The 22,051-nt window shown below is 39.0% G+C and overlaps 1 protein-coding gene across 1 annotated transcript in view; it reads right to left on the reverse strand.

Annotated features, from left to right (window-relative positions):
* Window positions 1-22,051, reverse strand: part of LOC145270909 (EF-hand calcium-binding domain-containing protein 5-like) — a 205,353-nt gene that overhangs the window by 33,703 nt on the left and 149,599 nt on the right. Inside the window, exons 16-19 of the mRNA XM_080126458.1 lie at window positions 18,441-18,597; window positions 16,691-16,833; window positions 14,920-15,048; window positions 11,368-11,543 (exon numbers count right to left, since the gene is read on the reverse strand). Coding sequence (XP_079982584.1) covers window positions 11,368-11,543; window positions 14,920-15,048; window positions 16,691-16,833; window positions 18,441-18,597 — 605 coding nt within the window. The remainder of the gene's footprint in view (window positions 1-11,367; window positions 11,544-14,919; window positions 15,049-16,690; window positions 16,834-18,440; window positions 18,598-22,051) is intronic.

Genomic DNA, 22,051 nt, shown 5'->3' on the forward strand with positions numbered 1-22,051 from the left:
TACCCTTTCCGCGATGGTCGATGTTGTCCATAGGGATGCGGAGGGCAGGCTGGTCGTGGCAGATGTTGCCGTAAAAGATTCTGTGTTTCGGGTGATTGCGGTTCATGCGCCCAGCACCGCTCATGAGAGGGTCTCATTCTTCAGTCAACTTGACGCATTTGTAGATTGTCGGAAGCGGGTAGTGCTAATGGGGGATTGGAATGCCATCTTACACCCCGACATAGATAAGGTAGGAAGCTGAGCTAGAGGGTCGGAGAGGTGCGAGTCCAGCCTGACTGATCTGATGGTTAGATGCGGACTGGTCGACAGGTTTCAGGTCGAGCATCCAGGGCGGGAAATGTGGATGTGGACCAATAGCGTTTTCTCCTATCCAAATACCTATTTGGACAGGATGTTAGTTAGGAGAGGCGAAGTAGACTTCCTATCCTGTCCCACGTTCACTTGGCTAGGCCAGACGGACCATAAATTAGTTATGGCCTAGCTGAAGCTAGGAAATAGGCCTAAGTTAGCAGGGTACTGGAAGTTAAACACCTCCCTTCTGGAGATACAAGACTTCCGAGATCAGTTAAGAGAATTGATTAAAAAGGCACTAGTAAGTGGTGGTTGGGTCTCAAAGCCAAGATCAGAAGCTTCTCCATCAAGTATGCCCAGCGTCTCACACTAGATAAGGCCAAGACAAAGAAGCAGCTAGAGCAGAAACTAGCCCAGGCTACGGGGGAGGGTGATAGGGTTAGTCAGGAACTAGCTAAGCAGGACCTTCTACGCGAGACTAGCGAGTGTTACGAAGGCCAAGTAGTTAGAGCTAGGCTTAGAAAGATAGGCAATGAAGCAGTCAATTCTGATGCAGACGTGCTCCGTGATGTTTCTAGGCATGGCTCGGACAAATACATTGCGAAAGTCAGACATCCGGATGGACGCACCCTGTATTCGACTCGGGAGATCTGCGAGGGGTTTCGAGAACATTTCGAGGAGCATTTTACGCAGCAGCCCGATCTTCCGGTCCTTGAGTTTAGCAACTATTTGGCCGACTCTTGCCGCCTCGAGGTGGCTAGAGCGGCTAGTTGCGAGGGCCGAGTGACAGAGCGGGAGGTCTTTACTGCGCTGAAGCAGGTCAGCTGTGACAGATGGCCAGGACTTGATGGTCTGCCATACGGACTGTACTTGAGGCTGTCGCCCATGTTTCTGCCTCTTCTGACGGATATGTTCAACCATTGGTTTGCTCAAGGATCCATCCCAGGGCAGGTAACCAAGGGAGTGATCACATTGCTGAAGAAAGGTGACGGGCATGGAGGGGAAGAGTTAGACGACTACAGGCCCATAACTCTGCTAAACACAGAGTTGAAGATTTTGGCCAAGGTCCTGTCGAATCGGCTGCAGGTTGTTACCAACGAGTTGGTTGAACCGGAACAGAACTACGCTGTGAAGGGGAGATCGATTCAGAACAACTTGCACCTTATCCGCATGATCCTAGAGGGGGGAATAGATGATGACACAGAAGCCGCACTGATCAACTTAGATCAGTCCAAAGCTTTCGATAGGGTCGACCATCGTTTCCTGGCATCTGTCTTAGAGGCCGCCGGTTTTAAACCGGACTTTTGCAAGTGGATCTACGTAATGTATTGACAGCCCATGGCTGTCGTGCAAGTCAACAGAAAGCGCTCGAAACCCTTTGTTATCTCTCGGTCGGTTCGTCAGGGTTGTCCGCTGTCGTCCCTGCTTTATGTCCTGGCTTTGGAGCCTCTGCTCCGCAAGCTGAGACATGAGGAGGCAAATTCGGCCCTGCGCGGAATGGCTCTGCCTGGTGGCTCAGCTGCCAAGGTATCCGTGTTCGCCGATGATATCACGGTCTTCGTGTCAGGCTTCAGAGACATTGAGGTCGTGTCGGAGGCACTCGCACAGTATGAAAGAATCACGGGGGCCAAAATAAACCGCAGCAAGTCGGTAGGACTGTTGTTGGGCGCCTGGAGTGGCAACGCAAACCTCCCAGTGCCCTTCAGCTGGACAGATGGCCCGGTCTGGATCCTGGGCGTGTGGTTCAGACCGGGTCTCCAGCTTGACAAGAATTGGTTGGAGGTACGGTCAAAGGTGGAGGCTGCAGTCAATTCGTGGCTTCCTAGGAAACTTTCCTTAAAGGGTAGAGCTGAGGCGTGCGCCACTTACGTCTTTCCTCTCATCCTTTACCGACTGGCTATACTTTCCCTGCCTGCACAACACCTAAAAGCTCTTGTCGAACTCTTGTCTTCGCTCCTTTGGGACAGAGGAAGACACTGGGTGAGCAGACAGGTCTGTATTCAACGTCCGTGTGAGGGAGGCTTGGGAATGCCGGACTTGAAGTGTCATCGAGATGCTGAGAGGCTGGCCTTCCTGAGCCACTATATGCAAGATGACCAACCGTGGCACCCCGTGGTTACTGCCGCCTTCCCCGACCTCGTTCTCGACCCTTCCATCGAGAGCCGTCGCAGGCCGCGGGGAGAATCTGCCTACATGAAAGAGTGCTGAGCCGCGCTAAAACGACTACCAAGGTCCAGTGACCTTGTGACTGCTACCCGTAGGGAATTCCACAGGGATCTAGTGAAAGGGGCCGCCGACGACCCGCTATTGTCGCGTTTGGGGTGGCAGCAGAGTGAGATCCGCTCCGCGTGGAGCTGGGCGCCAGGTTCGAGTCATCTGAACAATTCGGAGTTCTCTCTGACCTGGCGATTGGCCCAAAATGCACTTCCACTCAACAACATACAATGCAGTTCCGGGTTTTTGGAGTCGCCTGATTGTCCCCGCTGTGGGACAACGGCCGTAGAAACTACTGATCACGCTTTCTTCGATTGTCGCGAACTCCGCCAGTACTGGTCGTATGTCAGCAAAGTGACAGCTCGCATCGATCCTGAGCATCCTCGCCTAATTACCGTATCCAATGTTGTGGACAATGTGAGGCCGTCATGGAACCAGGAAAGACAAATGGTCTACGTTACAATCCTGGCCGTGGCAAGAATGGTGATTTGGACGTCGCGTCTGCAAGGTTGCCGGGGGAGGGGGGCTGATCAAGATCTGATCGCTTTCTTTAAACACCAACTATGGGTGAAGATCAGATATGATAGAAGAAGGCTGCATCGCGTGGCATTTGACAGAAGATGGATACATGTGGCAAGTCTGTGTGTACGAAGAGGAGCCAAATTTGAATACGTGTTCCCCGCCTAGGTGTGGAACACGCAGTTCTGTAAAGTAAAATTAAACAAGTAGCCTCTCAGCTAGCTGAGTGTGTGTTCCATCCCTCCCCGATTAGGAAGCCTCCAAGATCCCCATCCCCTCTTACCTGCAATTTTTGTTTTAACCCCTTCCTCTAAATTTTACCCATCTTGGAGAGAAAGAAATCCAAACTAATCCCCATCCCTTACCCACAAAATTTCTTTTCTCCATTCACCCCCATCTAGAGGGCATCCCCACCTAGAGACTGAGCCGCAGAATCGAGGTTCCTTTTACAAACCTAGTGGAACGGGCAGTCTATCAACTAGACGGGGTTGGGAGGGTCCTACTAATCACCTTTTGTTTTTTCTTCCCCTGCCCTTGACACAAATGAATTATTGTACCATTTTATTGTTATCTTTTTTGTTTTTACACGTCAATAAAAAATGTTTTAAAAATTGTGAGTTTAGTAGGACGTCCCCCAATATGAAAGGGTGAATGCGGTATTATGGTGAAAGAAGATACTAGCTGGGAGAAACTTTTGATTTTGTTTAGTTCTGGAGTGACAAGGATGACCAACGACCCCCACAATCCCCCCTTTTGAGTTGGCCATGTGCCTAAGCTTTATGTTCATCATTGATTTTGACTGTATTTTTAACATGAATAAAAGATTTAATATCTCAAAGTGTAGTATCTGTTCTCTGATACATACACAGCGCTAGGCAGTGCTGTTCTGCTGACACACTCTCGTGCCTGGAACACCTGACGAGCTTGTTGGGTAGCATTCTATCCGCACCCCCACTTGGTCGGTCTTTCTCTGCTCTCCCCCCTCACGGGGGGATCCGAGCTGATAATTTACGACCTTCCCGTGAGGGAGGGTCGGAAACACTTTCTCTCGTCCCTGCACTAACTTCCCACTCCCTCTCTCAGTTCTATCTCCCCTCTTGCCGCCTTTGGCGCCACTTCTTATTGGCGCCAAAGGCGGCTCCCCACTTTGGACGCCGACTCCACGTCACTCATTTTGGTGAATTTTAATACAGAAAAGAGAGAGCTTTTTTCATAAATGGACACCCCCAGCCCGGGGACCACCAATACAGATACCCCCAGCCAGGGGGCTACCACAAGAAAAACTGCTCCCGAAGAGGACGACTCCCCAACAGGTGGAGCAAAAATCAACGGGGCATACCGCCTGGACACTAAACCGAAGGACGCCCCCCCAGAAGGAAGAAAACTCACCAGCAGCTCCCCAAGAGGGCGACTCCCCACAAAGGGGAGAAAAAACAATGTTAGACGGGGCATCCCGCTCTGACAACAAAAATCAAGAGGCAGTAGCCCCAAAGGACGATAAGGGGGACAGTGCTCCCCAGGAGGGCTACTGCCCCAAAAGGGGAGCAAATCAAGAAAACGAGGGGGCATACAGCCTAGACCTCCCCAAAACAAAAGGGGCAAAAGCTCCCAAGGACAATAAAGGGGACATAAGCTAAACATCCCGGTACTATACCTGTACCAGAGTAGCAACGCCATGTGGGACATCCTCCTACCCACCAAGGAAGATGCGGAGAGACTCTCCCTACAGGAAATTAAGTATGGGAGAATAAAACTAAAGCCCGAATACCAGGGCAGGACAAGGACCCGGGTGCAGGTATTCAATGTACCTATGCAAATATCAGCAGAAATCCTGGGATCCTTCTTCACACAGTTCGGCGAGGTGGAAAAAATAACCCCAGTGCGGTTGAAAACCGGCATGCACTTGGGTAGCTACACTGTAGCCATGAGGCTAAATAAGGAAGGCTTCCAGGCGATACCAGCACAGCTGACATTTAAGGAGGCAACTATGACGGTGGTGGTGGAGGGGCGTCGTCCGCACTGCTGGTTCCGCCAAAAGCAGGGTCACATGGCCAAGAGCTGCCCCCAAAGGTCAACTCCTACTCGAGTGACACTAAAGGCGGTCCCAACCTCTGAGACAGCACGAGTGTCCAAACAGGCTGTCACAACTCCTGCAACCGGAGCACCAACCCCAGCACCGAGGAAACCCAAAACCACGCAGGAGGCCAAGGGGGAGGAATGGATCACGGTAATGAGGTGGAAACGGAAGCCCACAATCCCATCTGCCACTGTCCCACCACCAACCCAACAACCGAGGCAGCAATAACAACAGTAGCCTCCACAACAGCCGCAGCAACAGCCACGGCAGCAGACACAGCAGCAGCAGCAGCAGCAGCCAAACCAGCCGTTGAACCAGCCGTAGCAACAACATCAGCTGCCGCGGCCAATTTCACAACCAATGCCACAAAAACAGCAGTAACAACAGGAGCAGCAGCAACAAAAACGGCTGCAGCAACCAGCAATCCAACAACCGAGGCAGCAACAACAACAGCAGCCTCCACAGCCACGGCAGCAGCAGTCGAACCAGCTGTTGAACCAGCTGCAGCAACAACATCAGCTGCCGCGGCCAATTCCACAACCAATGCCACGAAAACAGCGGCAACAACAAAAACAGGAGCAGCCTAAGCAGCAACAGCCAGAACAGGAGCAGCAGCAACAAAAACGGCTGCAGCAACCAGAGCAGCAACAGCATCAACCAGAGAAACAGCAATTAGAGGAGCAGCAACAACCAATGGTCCCCACACCAATTGAGACGGGGACCAAGCGAAGAAAACACTGCTCCTCTGAGGATGAATCTGCAAGCGAGAGGGAGAGGAACTCAACCTCACCACTCCCCGGTTCATTCAAAAGAATAAAAAAGAAAAGCAAAAAAAGGAAAGGGGAAGAAAAGGCAGCCCCCACTCCCTGTGAGCATGCACCACCTCTAACAACAACACAACCCACTTCCACCCCCAAACCACATACTGCACCAACACTAGACACCGGACCAACACCAACACCAGACACCGCACGGACACCAACACCAGACACTACACAGACACTCATCCCCACACCAATGCAAATTGAGCCGCCATCCCAGAAAGAAAAGAATGAACCCAGGAGGGGTGAGACCTTTCAGATTCTCCCACTTATGGACTCACTCCAACAGGGACCCTTGCCCTTGAAACGTGGGAGGAACTTTGTTTTGTAGACCCCCTGTCTGTGGCAATGGACTTACCACACCGGCAGAGAAAAAATTTAAAACTGGACTGCCAACAGATAGGGGGAAAAGATGTTAATGTCCCCTCTAATTTCCCGGACGCCCCATGGCTAACAACTTTCGTCAGGCTTCCTGAGGCCTGCAAAACCAACGTGTGGACAATGCTGGAGGCTGCTGAAGGGGCTGGTCCAGGAATTGAACTGATTAGGAAAAATGACCCTTCCCTTGAGGAACTCACAAAACAATGCAAGGGAGGGGTCCCAGTGTTGGTCCATCCTTCACTTTATAGGGCCCTTAAACTGACTTACCCTTTGGATGTCGGCGGCATTGTGAGAGAAGGTCAGGAGATGAAAAACCTGACCACCTTGAGCATTGCACACAACGTCAGTGTCCTTTCCCCGGCTGACTTCGGAGCTGAGTGTAACACACCTTAAGGTAGGTACCATGGCTTTGAATTTGGCTAGTCTGAATGCGAGGGGCTTGAGATCATCGGGCCAGGCGGCTCGCCTCCGGCACGACCTCTTGTCCCTGGGAGTGGATGTGGCTGCGATTCAGGAGACGCATTTTGTTTCTTCTGTGGACTGTCAGGTGCTGGCCCGAGACTTTGAGGTTTTCTCAGCATATGGCAGCCCGCGGGGGAAGAGAGTCTCATTGCTAGTTAAAGTACCCTTTCCGCGATGGTCGATGTTGTCCATAGGGATGCGGAGGGCAGGCTGGTCGTGGCAGATGTTGCCGTAAAAGATTCTGTGTTTCGGGTGATTGCGGTTCATGCGCCCAGCACCGCTCGTGAGAGGGTCTCATTCTTCAGTCAACTTGACGCATTTGTAGATTGTCAGAAGCGGGTAGTGCTAATGGGGGATTGGAATGCCATCTTACACCCCGACATAGATAAGGTAGGAAGCTGAGCTAGAGGGTCGGAGAGGTGCGAGTCCAGCCTGGCTGATCTGATGGTTAGATGCGGACTGGTCGACAGGTTTCAGGTCAAGCATCCAGGGCGGGAAATGTGGATGTGGACCAATAGCGTTTCCTCCTATCCAAATACCTATTTGGACAGGATGTTAGTTAGGAGAGGCAAAGTAGACTTCCTATCCTGTCCCACGTTCACTTGGTTAGGCCAGACGGACCATAAATTAGTTATGGCCTGGCTGAAGCTAGGAAATAGGCCTAAGTTAGCAGGGTACTGGAAGTTAAACACCTCCCTTCTGGAGATACAAGACTTCCAAGATCAGTTAAGAGAATTGATTAAAAAGGCACTAGTAAGTGGTAGTTAGGTCTCAAAGCCAAGATCAGAAGCTTCTCCATCAAGTATGCCCAGCGTTTCACACTAGATAAGGCCAAGACAAAGAAGCAGCTAGAGCAGAAACTAGCCCAGGCTACGGGGGAGGGTGATAGGGTTAGTCAGGAACTAGCTAAGCAGGACCTTCTACGCGAGACTAGCGAGCGTTACGAAGGCCAAGTAGTTAGAGCTAGGCTTAGAAAGATAGGCAACGAAGCAGTCAATTCTGATGCAGACGTGCGCCGTGAGGTTTCTAGGCATGGCTCGGACAAATACATTGCGAAAGTCAGACATCCGGATGGACGCACCCTGGAATCGACTCGGGAGATCTGCGAGGGGTTTCGAGAACATTTCGAGGAGCATTTTACGCAGCAGCCCGATCTTCCGGTCCTTGAGTTTAGTGACTATTTGGCCGACTCTTGCCGCCTCGAGGTGGCTAGAGCGGCTAGTTGCGAGAGCCGAGTGACGGAGCGGGAGGTCTTTACTGCGCTGAAGCAGGTCAGCTGTGACAGATGGCCAGGACTTGATGGTCTGCCATACGGACTGTACTTGAGGCTGTCGCCCATGTTTCTGCCTCTTCTGACGGATATGTTCAACCATTGGTTTGCTCAAGGATCCATCCCAGGGCAGGTAACCAAGGGAGTGATCACATTGCTGAAGAAAGGTGATGGGCATGGAGGGGAAGAGTTAGACGACTACAGGTCCATAACTCTGCTAAACACAGAGTTGAAGATTTTGGCCAAGGTCCTGTCGAATCGGCTGCAGGTTGTTACCGACGAGTTGGTTGAACAGGAACAGAACTACGCTGTGAAGGGGAGATCGATTCAGAACAACTTGCACCTGATCCGCATGATCCTAGAGGGGGGAATAGATGACGATACGGAAGCCGCGCTGATAAACTTAGATCAGTCCAAAGCTTTCGATAGGGTCGACCATCGTTTCCTGGCATCTGTCTTAGAGGCCGCCGGTTTTAAACCGGACTTTTGCAAGTGGATCTACGTAATGTATTGACAGCCCATGGCTGTCGTGCAAGTCAACAGAAAGCGCTCGAAACCCTTTGTTATCTCTCGGTCGGTTCGTCAGGGTTGTCCGCTGTCGCCCCTGCTTTATGTCCTGGCTTTGGAGCCTCTGCTCCGCAAGCTGAGACATGAGGAGGCAAATTCGGCCCTGCGCGGAATGGCTTTGCCTGGTGGCTCAGCTGCCAAGGTATCCGCGTTCACCGATGATATCACGGTCTTCGTGTCAGGCTTCAAAGACATTGAGGTCGTGTCGGAGGCACTCGCACAGTACGAAAGAATCACGGGGGCCAAAATAAACCGCAGCAAGTCAGTAGGACTGTTGTTGGGCGCCTGGAGTGGCAACGCAAACCTCCCAGTGCCCTTCAGCTGGACAGATGGCCCGGTCTGGATCCTCGGCATGTGGTTCAGACCGGGTCTCCAGCTTGACAAGAATTGGTTGGAGGTACGGTCAAAGGTGGAGGCTGCAGTCAATTCGTGGCTTCCTAGGAAACTTTCCTTAAAGGGTAGAGCTGAGGCGTGCGCCACTTACGTCTTTCCTCTCATCCTTTACCGACTGGCTGTACTTTCCCTTCCTGCACAACACCTAAAAGCTCTTGTCGAACTCTTGTCTTCGCTCCTTTGAGACAGAGGAAGACACTGGGTGAGCAGACAGGTCTGTATTCAACGTCCGTGTGAGGGAGGCTTGGGAATGTCGGACTTGAAGTGTCATCGAGATGCTGAGAGGCTGGCCTTCCTGAGCCATTATATGCAAGATGACCAACCGTGGCACCCCGTGGTTACTGCCGCCTTCCCCGACCTCGTTCTCGACCCTTCCATCGAGAGCCGTTGCAGGCCGCGGGGAGAATCTGCCTACATGAAAGAGTGCTGAGCCGCGCTAAAACGACTACCAAGGTCCAGTGACCTTGTGACTGCTACCCGTAGGGAACTCCACAGGGATCTAGTGAAAGGGGCCGCCGACGACCCGCTATGTGCGCGTTTGGGGTGGCAGCAGAGTGAGATCCGCTCCGCGTGGAGCTGGGCGCCAGGTTCGAGTCATCTGAACAATTCGGAGTTCTCTCTGACCTGGCGATTGGCCCAAAATGCACTTCCACTCAACAACATACAATGCAGTTCCGGGTTTTTGGAGTCGCCTGATTGTCCCCGTTGTGGGACAACGGCCGTAGAAACTACTGATCACGCTTTCTTCGATTGTCGCGAACTCCACCAGTACTGGTCGTATGTCAGCAAAGTGACAGCTCGCATCGATCCTGAGCATCCTCGCCCAATTACCGTATCCAATGTTGTGGACAACATGAGGCCGCCATGGGACCAGGAAAGACAAATGGTCTACGTTACAATCCTGGCCGTGGCAAGAATGGTGATTTGGACGTCGCGTCTGCAAGGTTGCCGGGGGAGGGGGGCTGATCAAGATCTGATCGCTTTCTTTAAACACCAACTATGGGTGAAGATCAGAAGTGATAGAAGAAGGCTACCCGCAGAATCGAGGTTCCTTTTACAAACCTAGTGGAACGGGCAGTCTATCAACTAGACGGGGTTGGGGGGATCCTACTAATCACCTTTTGTTTTTTCTTCCCCCGCCCTCGACACAAATGAATTATTGTACCATTTTATTGTTATCTTTTTTGTTTTTACACGTCAATAAAAAATGTTTTAAAAACTGTGAGTTTAGTAGGATGTCCCCCAATATGAAAGGGTGAATGCGGTATTATGGTGAAAGAAGATACTAGCTGGGAGAAACTTTTGATTTTGTTTAGTTCTGGAGTGACAAGGATGACCAACGACCCCCCACAATCCCCCCTTTTGAGTTGGCCATGTGCCTAAGTTTTTTGTTCATCATTGATTTTGACTGTATTTTTAACATGAATAAAAGATTTAATATCTCAAAGTGTAGTATCTGTCCTGGCAGATACTGCAAGCAAAGACCATATGTGGGGGCAACCCCACATATAAGACCTTGGTCAATGTAGGGGCAACCCTTCATACCAATTGTCACTATCCAGCTCCCCTACTCCCTGGTGAGCTGGTCTCCATTTCTCCTTCACTCCTCACATAAAAAATCGGCCTTGTGCCTAATTTGCTCGGTGGGGGAGCAAATAAATACCCTATTGTTCTTGGCCTTCGGGCCAGGATCAAAGTGTAGTATCTGTTCTGCAGATGCTGCACTTAAGGTAATTTGTCCCAGTCAATGGAGGGGAAACCCTCTATACTGGGACAATTATTATTTTTGGACCCAACCAGAGTGCCCCTTTTCCCCTTTTTTTCGGGGAGCTGGTTTAACCCCACTTTAAAAACGACCTTGTGTCACATTTTGCTCTGGTGGGAAAGCAAATAAATACTAATAGAAAAGAGGGTTTTTAATATGAATATCAATACACACAAAAGAAAAACGAATTTATAGGAGTATAGATAGTACATTATTTTGATTTAAAGTTATACATTGTTTAATTTGAAATTGTACATTTTTAATTTCAAATTGTAAATTTTTTTAATTTGCAGTTGTACATTTCAACTTTTATATTTTTTTAATTTTAACTTTCACTTTTTCAATTCCATTATAACACACTCCGAAAGTCATGACCGAATAATAGTTCTTAAATATTTTGTAATTTTATTTTTACTTTCGTCTTACTGAATATTTCACCCACAACATCCAAAAGAACGTCACCCAAAACTGCTTATACCTAGCACTTTTATCCGTTGTGACACAGAGGTTACATCAGCTGAAACGTTGTGAGATGGGAATTGCAATCTGAACAATCGAAAAAAAAAAAAAACTTGATGAAAGTAACAATTGATAAACGCTTCCTTACCTGACCCCTTTCATATCCCGATAAAGTATCTGGCCTTTAACAAACTGAGCTTGGTCTGGAGTCGAAGCCATGTACTGCAGGAAATTTTCTCCACGTTCTGCTGAATTCTGGTGGTTGTTTATAAGAAGAGCAATATAAACACTGACCTTTTTCCCTCCTCCATGCATGTTAGCATCCTAGAAAGAATAATGATCAGAAAAATAGCCGTTAGCATTAAATGTCCAGAACCTGTAATAAAGATGCATCTCTTTTATTGAATACTTGCATGGATATCCGGGTGGATAGAGGTGATATACCAAGGATAGCGAGCAACTCCCAGAAAAAAAAAACAAAAAAAAAACAAGGAGCAGCCACAAATGCAACGAATTCATCAGAGCATCTTATCTTGACAATTCCCATGACAGAGGCAGAACGTTGTTTTTCAACTCTGAAAAGAATAAAAACTTTTTCTAAGGAACACCATGGGTTGCGAAAAACTAAATGCACTCGCAGTGCTTTCAATTGATAAAAAAGTTCAGCAGTCATTCAGAAGTTAAAGAGAAAATTATCAATCTTTTCTCACAAATTAAAACAAGAAGAATGAATAAGATTGTCGGACTGACTTCCTCATCTTGGTTGTTATTGTCACAACGTTTCGGCCGTTTTGCCCTCCGGCCTTCGTCTGGTGTTTTGTATCGAACTGGGGAACCGTTTGTTAGAAGTCTCGAACCCAACCCTTTATTATTATTAATAATAATAAAGGGTTGGGTTCGAGACTTCTAACAAACGGTAATAAAGGGTTGGGTTCGAGACTTCTAACAAACGGTTCCCCAGTTCGATAAAAAAAAACACCTGATGAAGGCCGGAGGGCAAAACGGCCGAAACGTTGTGACAATAACAACCAAGATGAGGAAGTCAGTCCGACAATGTCAATCAATGAAAACACCTCATCTAAAAAATGCAGACAATTACTAAGAAGAATGAAGTTTACTTTCAAACGAATGTAATAAGTAAAATATTTAAAATATTTATATCTATTTAGGATTCCTTTAAGTTATTGTATTTTTATACGTGTGCATACGTATAAATTATGTATAATTTTATGTTTGTTTTATTTTTAAACAATATTAAAACAATAGGTATTTTCTTTAAAACAGCACCCCCACTAATCTTAGGCACGAGCCGCCACTGGGTGATATACCAAGGATAGCGAGCAACCCCCAGAAAAAAACAAGGTGCAGACACAAGTGACACGAATTCATCAGAGCATTTTCCATTAAAATACTTGTAAAACAGGAACAGTGATGCAACATTACAGTGATGGGACAGAGGTTGGAGCTTAGTTGACATTGCAATTAACAATTGAAAGGAAAAATAGTTGTTCAATTTTTAGTGGAGGGGATCAGTTTTTTGCTCTTTTGTATTTTGCCGGAAAATGGTGGGATCATTCTACCGCTCCAGAAGATATCTCACTGCTGATGCAATTTTCTACCTGTATAAGAGCCAAGTACGTCCAAATCTGGGCAGAATAAGCTGCTATAAGCATCTTATCCTGCCTTGACAGAGTTCAAAATAGACTTCGTAATCTAGTGGGGGATGCCCTTTTCTCTTTCCTGCAACCTCTTTCCCATCTAACAAATGTTGCTTATTATCTGTTAATCACCAAATTTAGTGGAAAATTAATAAAAACAAGAATATTTCTTTTTTTTAATCATGATCACGTATAAACAACGCATATTACCACGTGGACGTAAGGGGGCGACTATTTCGGACACGTTTCACAGGGAATTATGTAAGGAGATGAGCGAGGTATCAGATTATATTACATTTAAACTTCTGCATATCAGTACAATCAGGGAAGCAGAAAACAGGGAGGAAATTCCAAAGTCTAGCGGTTTGAGAGAAGAAGCTATTAAAGCAGAAAGGTTTCCAACGTTTAGGGACCTCTACAGTGAAGGGGGTGATTTTGTTGCTAAGAATGGGTGTCGGGGATATGTACGTTAACGGGGCATAAATGCAACAAGTTCATCAGAGCACATTCAATTAAAATGCTGGTAAAGCAGACATAGAGATGCAACCTTGCGGTGATGGGATGGGGAAGAGGTTGTAGACTACAATGTACTGTGAACAAATATCACCGCAAGCAGGCAATCAAGCGATTTGATTTCACCAATTTCGGTGAAAAAACTATTTGTCGATCCTCATTCAATCCTGGACAACGTCAGGTTTCCCTGCTAGTTTTTCTGAAATCTAATTTCCTCTTCCTTCTGTCGGTCCTGGATATGACCTTAAACTATGCGGGATCGGATTTTGCATACAAAAGTATTTGATGAAACAACAAGTAAGTCAAAGATCTTACTTGATAACAAAAAGTGAAGCAGAGGGAATATGGTGAAGAAAAAGGTGATTACACGTGAATGGATAATCTGGTGGAAGATAAATAATCCAGTGACGGTAAATATATATATATATATATATATATATATATATATATATGCGTAGATCATCATATAACGATTTGATCACTGTCTGTCTGACGTAATGAACATTTAAATTAAAATGTTTAAAATTCAACGCTATTTCACACGGTTAATGGTAGCCGAATGGATACGGCCTCCGCTAATCGAGCCAGAGATGTCTCGTGTCGCGGGGTTCGAATCGTTCGACTGGTAGTAATCGTGACACCCTGCACTGAAGAATCCCGAAAGGATGAAACACTAGTGTCTGTAGGTATTTAATTATTATAGTAAAAAAATAATTATATATATATATATATATATATATATATATATATATATATATATATATATATATTGTTTTAACAAAATCAAGACATCAAGAAATAGATTGATAGCAACAAATTATTTGTTGCTATCAATTTATTCCTTGATGTCTTGATTTTGTTAAAACAATATATGAATGCTCAATTATGAAATATGGTAATTTTGAAGCTTACAGTTTAAGTCATCTCTTTTTGACTTAAAAGTTACTGGTATATGAACGGTTACTAAATTTTCAATTGTATACACCCAATGAAATTTGGAATACTATAAATAAGACTAATATATATATATATATACATACTGCGGAGCCGGTCCTGTCAGTGGGGCATTAGAATACGCCGACTGCCCCCCTGCAGAGGATAAAAGTCTCTCAATGGGGGTCCTGGATATGACCTTAAACTATATCCAGTGGTGAGGCCCCAGCTTGTGGGCTTTGGGGAATGTGGAGCCACCCTTTAATTACCATTGCTCCCAGGTCCACTCTGACCCGGAGTGGTAGTACCTGTTAGGGTTCCAACTATGGGTTAAATAGAAACCGACCTGAAAACAACAAATATATTCTATTAACAATTTTTTTCTTCAAAATCTTTGGATTCGGCATTAAATAACCCGAAAAGGGTTGATATGCCATAAAACAAAAACAACCAACCAACCAATCTTCCTTCTGTCAACATTTCAAATGGCAAAGATATTTTTGGTGCAACGAGAGAAAAAAATATGAGTGTAAAAAAAGAAATCTTTTCGTTGTATTCCAACAATGTTGGAACAATGCGGTGAACGACCAATTTACCTTGCAGATGATGCTGAAGATGGTGTCGAAAACAGGAGATAAGTATGTTGTGTTGGTCTTTGCAACTGTCAGAATAGAATTTAGCCATGCTTTCCGAGTAGCTCCGCGGACACGTTCCAGTTGACTGAGCTGAGAGAGAAACAATAGGCAATTTATAAAAGGTTCTAGAAATTTCCGTGTTTATTGGTTTATTTTGTTATTAGCAGTTGAGCTCTGTGTACTGTTCATAACTATATATATAAAAGCGAAAATGTGTGTATGTATGTTCGTTTTTTGTGTATGTCCAAGAAAGGCTTTTTTCCAAGAAGCGGTCGGTCGGCTCACAACTTATTAAAACTTTTTATATCACATATAAATCATAATATCTCTGAGTTAACATCAAAGGTCGCCTGTCTATTTAATTTGCTCGACTTTCAAAAGATAAATATTCAACATTTTTCGCTTGCTGAATGTGGATTAGGCTTTTTCGTATTATAAAAGCGAAACTAATTTCCCGGTCGCGATTGCCAGAAATGTCCGAAAGCAATCAGATTTGATCAATGTGGAAATATTTTCCTTATATCAGACAATTGCTATTCAATTTGGACAATCCCCTTTTTATGGTGAGCTGGTCCCCCTCCCCAACATCTTGGGAAAATAAAAATAAAAAAAACGTTCCTGCAGTAAATGAAATACTACCCCGCAGTCAAAGTTGACCTCATTAAAACGTGCACCTGCCGATTCTAAATAATTAAATAAATTCAAACGTGTTTCCATGGTTATTTGGCCCAATGGTTAACGTCGCACGTTTTTTTTTTTTTTTTCACACTTTAATTTCCAACTTTGCCTCAAGGGTTCGGCTTCGATCCTCATACTTACCTACCAAAACTTTTTTTATTTTAACCCCCCCCCCTCCCCGGAGTTTTGATTTACCCAAAACCAAACACACCTCCAAACACCCGGGCAACGCCAGGTACCCCCCCCCCCGCTAGTATATATATATTAAAAAGTTTGACTCATGGAGGAATCTTCACTTGCTTCTATACACTGACTTAGTCCAAAATACATTGTAGTCTAAATTGCACTGTAGAGAACCTAATGTCTATTTTATAAAAAATATTTGTACATATAATGGCTTGAATTAAAGTTTAAAATGCAAAAGTTCGAAATGAATGCTTCTATTTAAAGCACAATTGAACCATGATACTTGACATTTTCATTTTAAACCTCAATTCAAGCCATTATATCCCTGAGAAAACAAAAAGATCAGGCATATAAAATCAACAGTAGGTTCTTTGATATGACAGGAGCGCGTTCAAAATGAATGTTTCTGTTTAGAGAAAAAGTTACTTGAGTTTTGCATTTTAAACACTAATTCAACAATAGGTTCTCTACAGTGCAATGTAGACTACAGTGTATTATGGACTAAGTCACTGCGGAGAGGCATGTAAAGTTCCTCCCAGTGCACCGTGATGGGTCCCGAACAAAAGCAGGAAATCAATCGATTTGATTGAAAAATGAACGAGTTCACCGATTTTGCTGATGATAAAAATATGGGTGTGTGAAACGTCTGTTGATCATCATTCAATCTCAGGCAAGGTTGGGTCACCCTGCTATTCCATTATAGATGGTGTTTCTTTTGATATTAGAGTCGGCATTTATCTCCCTCCCACAATAGCTTTGCAATCCAAACATTTGATTTGTCTTCTTACAATTCTTATACACAACCTGGTATCAATCTCTTAACCTACCTGTAATTTCACTGCACTTAATGTTTTTTATCATAACTCACCTCCACGCTATCAGTCAGGTAATCGATGAAATATTCATATTCAAACTGACCAGAAATATTACTCGTCACATCAAGTACGAAATTCTGAAATTCTCCCTTGGACAACTTCTCATCAGATGTGCGCGCCTTCAGATTATATTTGGCTGAAAAAAAAAATGAAATTACATTTTTTTACTCTATTTACATTCAAAAACCTATTAAACTGTAAACATGAAATAGCAAATGACTGTATATGCAATTCAGATTATGTTTGGGTGAAAAAAAAAAAAAAAAAATTAAACTGAAATTACATTTTTTCAAAATTACATTTTCATTTCAAAACTTATTAAACTGTAAATGTGAAATAGCAAATAATTGTATATACAATTCAGATTGTGTTTGGCTAAAAAAAAACGAAACAAAACCAAAATTAAACTAAAATTACATTTTTTACTCCATTTTCATTGCAAAACCTATTAAACTGTAAACTTGAAATATCAAATAATTGTATCTACAATTTAGATTATGTTTGGCTAAAAAAACGAAACAAAACAAAAATTAAACATAAATTACTTTTTTTAACATGCTTTTTTACTCCACTTTTATTCCAAAACCTATTAAACTATAAAAGTGAAATAGCAAATACTTGTATACACAATTTCAGATTATGTTTGAAGAAGGTCAGAGATTACATCAACCAAAACGTTGTGAAAATCACACTCAAGATGAGAACAGTAGTCCGATGAATCCAAATAATACAATTATTGATTACTTGTATTGAATTTTTGAGATGAGGATTGAAAATAAAAATTAACACTACAAAATATATACTAGATGCCCACGTTCAGTCCCGAAAGACAAAGGATACTCCCTGTAGGGGCAGCTGCATGTGTAATTGTGAGGTAAGGATTGCGCAATCTCTAACCTCACCACTTCTGAATCGGCACTGTTTGAGTTCAGTGGCAAGGAGAATTCTAGGACGACTGGAAACAATGCTGAGATAAGCGGAGAGCACATATAGCATCTGAAAGTCCCAAATTGTACTGGGTCCTGGATATGACCTACAAACGACGTTTCGGCCAACTATTCCTCTGGCCTTCATCAGATGGGATAGGAATGCTCTCTTCACTATATCCTCAGTAATTACTGCCTTCCATAGTTGTCGCCTCGCCACATTTTGGCCAACTTTGGATAGGATTAAAACTGCTATTTGTTTTCTATTCTCTTTTGTAAAACTTAATTATGTTCTACAAAAATAAAAACAAAATCAACAGCCCCTCTCCCTTCTCCCCTCCTTTCTTTTTCCTTCCCTACTTCCCGGTCCTAGATATGACCTTAAACTATATCTGATGGTGAGGCCCCACCTTGCGGGCCTTGGGCAGTGTGGAGCCACCCTTTAATTGCCATTGCTCCCAGGTCCATTCTGACCCGGAGTTGTAGTACCTGTTAGGGTCCCAATTATGGGTTAAATAGAATCCGACTTAAAAAACAAATATACTCCATTAAAAAATCGTTCCTCAAAATAACTAGATTCGGCATTAAATAACCTGAAAAAGGTTGGTATGCCGTAAAACAAAAACAACCAACCAACCAAATGGTACTGACCAGGTTCAACTAATGCGTATTAATTTAAGCGTCAATTCAGTAAGGAAATTTAGGAATAAGAGATATATATTTTCCTTTATCTTTTTGTATCTGAGCTCCACCTTACATGTTGAGCTTTTTATTATCTCAATACGTCTCCATTTAAAGAATCTTCACATTTTTTTACCTTTTTTGACAGCATTTATTTCTTCCCCATCTTTGTAGTTATACATGACAGACTCGATCTTGTTCAATTCCAAATATCCAGCGCCATCATTGTCCCATTTGTCGAAGAGATCATCTGTCATCTGTTTGCATTTCGCCAATTCTAGTTCCAGCTTGGCCTAACAGAATTCGGAAACAAAAAGGGCAAAGAAATTATTTTATTATTGAAAGCCTTTGAGATGAGTAATTTGTGTATTTATTTATTTATATATTTATTTATTTATTTATATATTTATTAATTTATTTATTTGTATTTTTATTTATTTATTTGTATATTTAATTATTAATTTATTTGTATATTTATTTATTTATTTATTTGTATATTTATTTATTTGTTTATTTGTATATTTATTTATTTATTTGTATATTTATTTATTTATTTATTTATTTGTACATTTATTTATTTGTATATTTATTTATTGTATATTTATTTATTTATTTGTATATTTATTTATTTGTATGTTTATTTATTTATTTGTATATTTGTTTATTTATTTATGTATTTATTTATTGTATATTTATATATTTATTTATTTATTTGTTTATTTGTATGCATATTTATTTATTTATTCATTTATTAATTAATTTGTTTATTTGTATATTTATTTATTTATTTGTTTATTTGTATGTATATTTATTTATTTATTTGTATATTCATTTCTTTCTTTCTTTCTTTTTTATTTATTTGTATATTTATTTATTTATGTATTTATTTGTAAATTTATTTATTCATTTGTATATTTGTTTATTTGTATATTTATTTATTTATTTATTTATTTGTATATTTATTTATTCATTTCTATATTTATTTATTTGTATAATGTTTATTAATCTATCTGTGTATTTTTGTATATTTATTTATTTATTTGTATTTATTTATTTGTATATTTATTTATTTGTATATTTATTTATTTATTTATTTGTATATTTATTTATTTATTTGTATATTTATTTATTTATTTATTTATTTGTATATTTGTATATTTATTTATTTGTATATTTAATAATTTCTTTCTTTCTTTATATATTTATTTGTATATTTATTTATTTATTTGTATATTTGTATATTTTGTATTTGTATATTTAATCATTTCTTTCTTTCTTTATATATTTATTTGTATATTTAGTTATTTATTTGTATATTTGTATATTTATTTATTTGTATATTTAATCATTTCTTCCTTTCTTTATATATTTATTTGTATATTTATTTATATATTTATTTGTATATTTATTTGTATATTTATTTATTTATTTGTATATTTATTTATTTATTTGTATATTTATTTATTTGTAAATTTATTTATTTATTTGTATATTTATTTATTCATTTGTATATTTATTTATTTGTATATTAATTTATTTGTATATGTATTTATTTATGTATTTGTATATTTATTTATTTATTTATTTGTATATTTATTTATTTATTTTTTTATTTATTTGTATATTTATTTTTTTATTTATTTGTATATTTATTTATTTATTTATTTGTATATTTATTTATTTATTTATTTGTATATTTATTTATTTGTAAACTTATTTATTTATTTATTTGTATATTTATTGATTTGTATGTTTATTTATTTATTTGTATATTTGTTTATTTATTTATGTATTAATTTATTGTATATTTATATATTTATTTATTTATTTGTGTATTTGTATGCATATTTATTTATTTATTCATTTATTAATTAATTTGTTTATTTGTATATATATTTATTTATTTGTTTATTTGTATGTATATTTATTTATTTATTTGTATATTCATTTCTTTCTTTTTTATTTATTTGTATATTTATTTATGTATTTATTTATTTGTAAATTTATTTATTCATTTGTATATTTATTTATTTGTATATTTATTTATTTTTTTTATTTATTTGTATATTTATTTATTCATTTGTATATTTATTTATTTGTATATTATTTATTAATGTATCTGTGTATTTTTGTATATTTATTTATTTATTTGTATTTATTTATTTATTTGTATATTTATTTATTTGTATATTTATTTATTTATTTGTATATTTATTTATTTATTTGTATATTTATTTATTTATTTGTATATTTGTATATTTATTTATTTGTATATTTAATCATTTCTTTCTTTCTTTATATATCTATTTGTATATTTATTTATTTATTTGTATATTTGCATATTTATTTATTTGTATATTAAATCATTTCTTTCTTTCTTTATATATTTATTTGTATATTTATTTATATATTTATTTGTATATTTATTTGTATATTTATTTATTTATTTGTATATTTATTTATTTATTTGCATATTTATTTATGTATTTATTTATTTGTATATTTATTTATTTATTTATTTATTTGTATATTTATTTATTTATTTGTATATTTGTTTATTTATTGTATATTTATTTATTTATTCATTTATTTGTATATTTATTTATTTGTATATTTATTTATTTGTATATTTATTTATCGATTTATGTATTTATTTATTTATTTATTTATTTGTATATTTATTTATTTGTATATTTATTTATTTGTATATTTATTTATTTGTATATTTATTTGTATATTTATTTATTTGTATATTTATTTATTTATTTATTTGTATATTTATTTATTTATTTATTTGTATATTTATTTATTTGTATATTTATTTATTTATTCATTTATTTGTATATTTATTTATTTGTATATTTATTTATTTGTAATTTTATTTATTTATTTATTTGTATATTTATTTATTCATTTGTATATTTATTTATTTGTATATTTATTTATTAATCTATCCGTATATTTTTGTATATTTATTTATTTATTTGTATTTATTTATTTATTTGTATATTTATTTATTTGTATATTTATTTATTTATTTGTATATTTATTTATTTGTATATTTATTTATGTGTATATTTATTTATTTATTTGTATATTTATTTATTCATTTTATATAATGATTTATTTGTATATTTATTTATTTATTTATTTATTTGTATATTTATTTATTTTATATTAATTTATTTGTATATTTATTTATTTATTTGTATATTTATTTATTCATTTGTATATTTATTTATTTGTATATTTATTTATTTGTATATTTATTTATTTGTATATTTATTTATTTGCATATTTATTTGTATATTTATTTATTTATTTATTTTTATATTTATTTATTTATTTGTATATTTATTTATTTTTTTTTTTATTTATTTATTTGTATATTTATTTATTCATTCATTTATTTGTATATTTATTTATGTACTTACTTGTATATTAATTTATTTATTTATTTATTTATTTTAATATTTGTATATTTATTTATTCATTTGTATATTTGTTTATTTGTCTATTTATTTATTTGTATATTTATTTATTTGTATATTTATTTATTTTTATTTTTATTTATTTATTTGTAAATTTATTTATTTGTATATTTATTTATTCATTTGTATATTTATTTATTTTTATATTTATTTATTAATCTATCTGTATATTTTTGTATATTTATTTATTTATTTGTATATTTATTTATTTATTTGTATATTTATTTTTTTATTTATTTGTATATTTATTTATTTA

Source organism: Euprymna scolopes, chromosome 46 (assembly GCF_053919585.1).
Source record: "Euprymna scolopes isolate OS-2025 chromosome 46, ASM5391958v1, whole genome shotgun sequence".
Lineage (NCBI taxonomy): Eukaryota > Metazoa > Mollusca > Cephalopoda > Sepiida > Sepiolidae > Euprymna > Euprymna scolopes.